Here is a 5173-nt window from a genome sequence, read left to right as displayed (position 1 = left end):
AAAAAAATTTGATTAAAAAAAATCTATTTTTGGAAAAATTAATTTCTGTATAGAAATATATTTAGCAGCTCTATTCTAAAATTTTCAATTAAAAAAAAATTTTTCAATTTCGCGGTCGGAAATATGTATAATTAAACTATTCCTGTCTTAATCATAATAATTAACAAATCCACTAGATATTTATTCAATTAATATTCTTAATCTCAAAAATTAATATATTCTTTTTAATTCTTCACAGGCATTCAAAATGAAATACTTTGCTCGCGGATCTGCGTTCCGAAACTGTTACGACTGTCGAAGGATCTATCGATCGATCTTGCACGATCTACAGCGGTTCTCTGGTTCGACTTGTTAACGATCTTTCACACACTCTATTCATCACATTATTATCAGCCACGCCTCACGCCATTTTCGCGTAGTTGTTCGTATAACGCGGAGGGGGTAAGAGAGAAAGAGAATGAGTTTGCCAAGAGAAAACAATCCAGCTTTCTTGCTTTATGTTCTCCCCAAATCGATCTCCACAGGAATGCCACCGGCTATCCGGTAGCTGACGACGATCGGTCTCGGTCGTAACTCTGACTCGCGACAAGACTCGTGATTTATAGCGGCAACAAAGACGAATTCACACGCGGGGACTGTCGTTTTCAAACTCTTATAAATGCGGTTCGTAGAAAGCGTGAATACAATGACGTTTTGCCAGAATTGTTAGATATATACAGTTGGTATAGTTATGACAGCCATTCAACTCCACGTAAAATGCACGAACTAGTTTATTTTTCTTGATAGCTTTCAGTAAATTTCGGATATTTAATAGTATTTTAATTACTTATTTAGATATTAAATAATATATTAACAATTTTTATTAGTTATACTTAAATAATTTGTTTATAAATATTCGATAAAATTCGATTAGTTAAGGATTTTTTAAAGAGATTGTTATACAAAATTTAGAAATTTCCCTTTGGAACAAATATTACAAGAATTACAACATAATTGCAAACTTAACTTTCTTATTACGAAAATTCAAACAGACTCAAAAGACTTTATTCGTCAAATGCAAGTTGCATTATTTAATTTTATAAGAATTTTTATAAAGTAAAATTATGTAACAAATACGTTAAGAGGAAAAGTTAATAATTTATCCAATTACTTTGTCAAACTTATCTACCTCATTAATTTAGATAAAATTTATTATTAAATACTATCTTATTTTTTATTTAAGTAAAATAATTTAGTTATGTTATCTTTTAATCAACTGATAGATTAAACATTTTATTAATATAGTCGATGTTATTATATTACAAAATGTATTAAAATACATAAAAATATTCATTACAAATATAAAATAAAATGTAAATTTTTCCAAATCAATAAAATAATTTAAAAATAGTACGAGAACTATTGCTTATTTTAAATATCTCTTTTGTTTAGATATCCTAGATTTTCTTTATTTTTTTTTAAATTTGTGCAGCATTATTCGTAGTATCTAAATTCTATTTATAAGCAAAAATAATGTTAAAAGAATTCATATTCGGATTAGATAATAATTATTATGTGATCTTAAATAATATTTCCAGAATTCTTCGATAATCTTATTTGCTGCACAATATTATTAAGTAAATCTTAGAAGCTCAAGTGTTAATTAGAACAATATCTTCCCACGGTTGCTAACGCCCATTAACTTGTACCGCCTGCGAGTGATGCGGCTGTTACGGACGCCCGCTAATTCACGATCGATTATCGCCCACCAGTGTCAACGCATAGCAATTAACGTCCTTGCACAGTGCACGTTATTGGCCTGTCTGTCATGAAAACACAGTGCGGCCCTCTGTGCGACCTATTGCTCGCGACCCATTTCTTATTCTGTTCGTTCGCAGACGGTGGGCGGCCGATTACAAGTGGGTAACCTTTCGGAATTTGCAAGGGTTCGATGCATTCTCACAATGCAACTACCATCGCGATGATGAAACGCGCGGGATTACGTAGTCGCGTCGTCGCTATCTCAGCCGAGACGTAGCTCGGGCCACGATTTTCCCATAAGACGAAGGCCAGGAATCGAGACTCGCTCGATATTCCATCCGAGAGTGCTCGCCGAACAAAATACAAGGTATATCATTTTTCGATAGCAATTTGTTATAGAAAAAAAGGGGTGGACAAAGGCGAAGACACAAGCAAATCCAAGATTAAATATATATTCATGTGACGATCTGGTAAATCGCACGATAAATTACGTGCGTAATAGATATCGTAAATCGCGGTTCATACTTGAATTTGTGCAAATCCTGTATAAATTTCTCGCTAGATGCATCGATATTCAAATTTATGTCCGATATCTTCTTGATATACTTTCGTCCGTGATTCATTACGTGGTCATTGAGTGTACAAAAAAATTACGAATGGATCGTATCAAAATTATATATTTTATTCTGATACGTGAATACGCAATCACCAAACACTAACAATACAGGAATTATTTTAACATTGATCTTCAGATAAATTATTGTTATATACATCATGTATCTCGATGCAGAATATTGCAAATTAGTTTTATATTAAATAAATGAAATTATTGCTACATTAAAAAAATGTACCAAATTTTCATAAATTCAAATAGTATTAAATGTTTGAATAAATACTAATTTAATATTTACTTACAGTAAATAAATATTTACTAAATAAAAAAATGAGTTAAATCAAATTAATGATTTTTGTATCAAATAAATAAATAAAGAGTGTCTCGAAATTTGTGAATCAAAATATCATTGCAAGAAAGTTTTCGAAAAATTAAGTGAAAAAGTTATGTGTATATATCTTTATTAGTATATCTTTATTAGTACATTTATTTCGAACAGTAATTTTTAAGATATGAAGGTTTAAATATAGTTAAGGTTAAGTTTGGATAGCCATTTATTCATCCGCGCGTGTGGTAAATTAATAAGCATGTGCACTTCAGCGTTCACTTTCAATATAGTTCGTCTAAACATAGTCTGTAACTAGAGAGAAAGTAATTGTCGTATAATGTTAAAATAAAAATTTACAAATCTCTTTTATTTAATTTTTTGCAAAAATTTTTTACCGTAATATTTTAATTCGCAATTTTCAGGACACTCTGTGTTACGTTTAGTAAATATTCAGTTAGTACTATTCAAATTATATTTATTAAATATTTATTATTATTTATTAAAATTTTATTAATATAATTAAAATTTAGCTCATTTTTGTCTTAACGTATCAATGAAATCGTCTTGGATAATAATAGAATTTTTAATTTACATCAATATTTCAACGAACGTTTTATCTGGTTTTCTCTCTGACCGTGACTTTTCATGTTCAGCTTATGAGTGGCGGACCATGTCCGCATCGAGTCACGCGATGACCTTACCCTTTACAACGATCATTACGCGTTGCATTAAGGTACAGAGTGGATCTATGTCAGTTTCATCAACTCCTTGCGTTTAGTGATTATGCTCGACGGATACCACAAGTGATTTATTACCGAGCGATATGAATCGGTGTCACTGATATAACTATTTAGTCAAACGATACGTGATATGGTGTAGCCATTCTGATCAATGAATGAAGTATGGACGATTGTAATGTATCACTATTTCCATATTTTATTTACGTTCAAAAATTGGCGACAAAATAGGCTAAAAAACGAAGTACAAGTGCAGAAAAGGTAGCGTGAAGAAGAAATTTAAATTAAAGTCATATGAGTCACGTTGGACGGAAAATATGAACTGTGAAAAAAAAAATCAGCAAAGATGAAGTTCTATCAATTCTAATTAATTAGGTAAACTATAATACTTATTCATTATTATTAATGTAAGATTACGTCATGCTAAAATGAGCGCAAAATGAACATCAAGTAACAAAACTATTAACTATTAAAACTTCAGCACGATTTTATCTTTTAGTATCATTTATAAATTATGTATATCTTTTTAATTTTATTGAAATATAAATGTGCATTTCATGTACGATGTCAACTTGCAATGCATTACCGTTTATTTTCATGATAAATGGAAAATTGAAACAGTAATGGTTTGCTTAACTAGCAAACAACTGTTCAAGACTTAAAGTCAGATATAATCGTGCCGTATCACTTATTGCTTTCGTCATGAATAATTGCAGCTGATAGAAGAGAAGGTTAGATTAGTTAATCAAATTGCTACGGTAATTTGTGTGACTGAAGATAATTGGCCTGACTTTTTAGTTTTAATCTTAGTCATTTAACATAAAGTTTCTATACGATTTTCCACCGAAGAATTTCTTAGATATTAATTGAAGCAATGACTTTCATAATCGTACAATCAATCAATTTAATAATTGTTTAAGAATATACAAAAATAGTATGTCACATATAATATACAGTATGTAAATTTTTGATAGATGTGAGAGATCAAAATTCATGAAATACACCAGGCAATACATTATGTGTATACATATATATAAATACATATATATATATAAATAACACTTTCTGGATTGTTATTTTATATTACATGAATACCTTCTTTTGTAAAGAAGAGAATTTATTCCATTCATACAGAAAAGAGATGTAAGTACCCATGCGCACACTATAAACTGAAAGCATCGAGCATGACGAACGTCATCGTGTTACAGCAATTTTATATCCCTCATAATACTTCTTCGATCTTTCTTAGAAAACCAGGGAGGAGTTGGAAACGGTATTCTATTTTTTTTCGATGATAATTCAGAGAAATTCTTTTCTTTTATGTATCGCAGATGGTTGTGCGCGCGTTACCAGTGGCCGTGGCCGTGACCTGCCTGGATGGCGGCACCGTAACCGCTTCCGTGGGCCGTAATCTTTCCAGAAGGACCGGCAATCACCACCGAACCGGCATGCGGTCCAGAAACAGCTGCGCTTCCGGAATGAGGTCCAGCCAGAACTGCGCCATGAGTAGCCGGTCCAGCAACGACTACCCCATGCCCTCCGTGACCGCCAGCATATCCTGCGTAACCACCATAAGCAGCAGGACTAGCCGCATATCCGTAACCTCCTGAAAACAAAGAAAATAAGATAATATTAGAAAATATTATCGAATTGTTGTTTTTAGTACATGCAATTACTTTCAAGAATGCACACACGCACTCACATAAAAATAAATTCTGCAAATTTAGAAAATAATTCTTTTCCTTGTGTATTATA

General features: G+C 31.7%; 1 protein-coding gene across 1 annotated transcript in view; it reads right to left on the bottom strand.

The window, feature by feature from the left end:
- Positions 1-4308: 4308 nt before the first annotated feature.
- LOC108691162 (cuticle protein 64-like) overlaps positions 4309-5173 on the bottom strand; it is a 1972-nt gene continuing 1107 nt past the window's right edge. The window contains exon 3 of the mRNA XM_018198821.1: positions 4309-5024. Within this exon, the coding sequence (XP_018054310.1) occupies positions 4765-5024 (260 nt within the window). The 3' untranslated portion in view covers positions 4309-4764. The remainder of the gene's footprint in view (positions 5025-5173) is intronic.

This window comes from Atta colombica, unplaced genomic scaffold (genome assembly GCF_001594045.1).
Source record: "Atta colombica isolate Treedump-2 unplaced genomic scaffold, Acol1.0 scaffold41, whole genome shotgun sequence".
NCBI lineage: Eukaryota > Metazoa > Arthropoda > Insecta > Hymenoptera > Formicidae > Atta > Atta colombica.
Note: the sequence above shows the minus strand (reverse complement) of the source record. Positions and strands in the feature narration are given on the sequence as shown.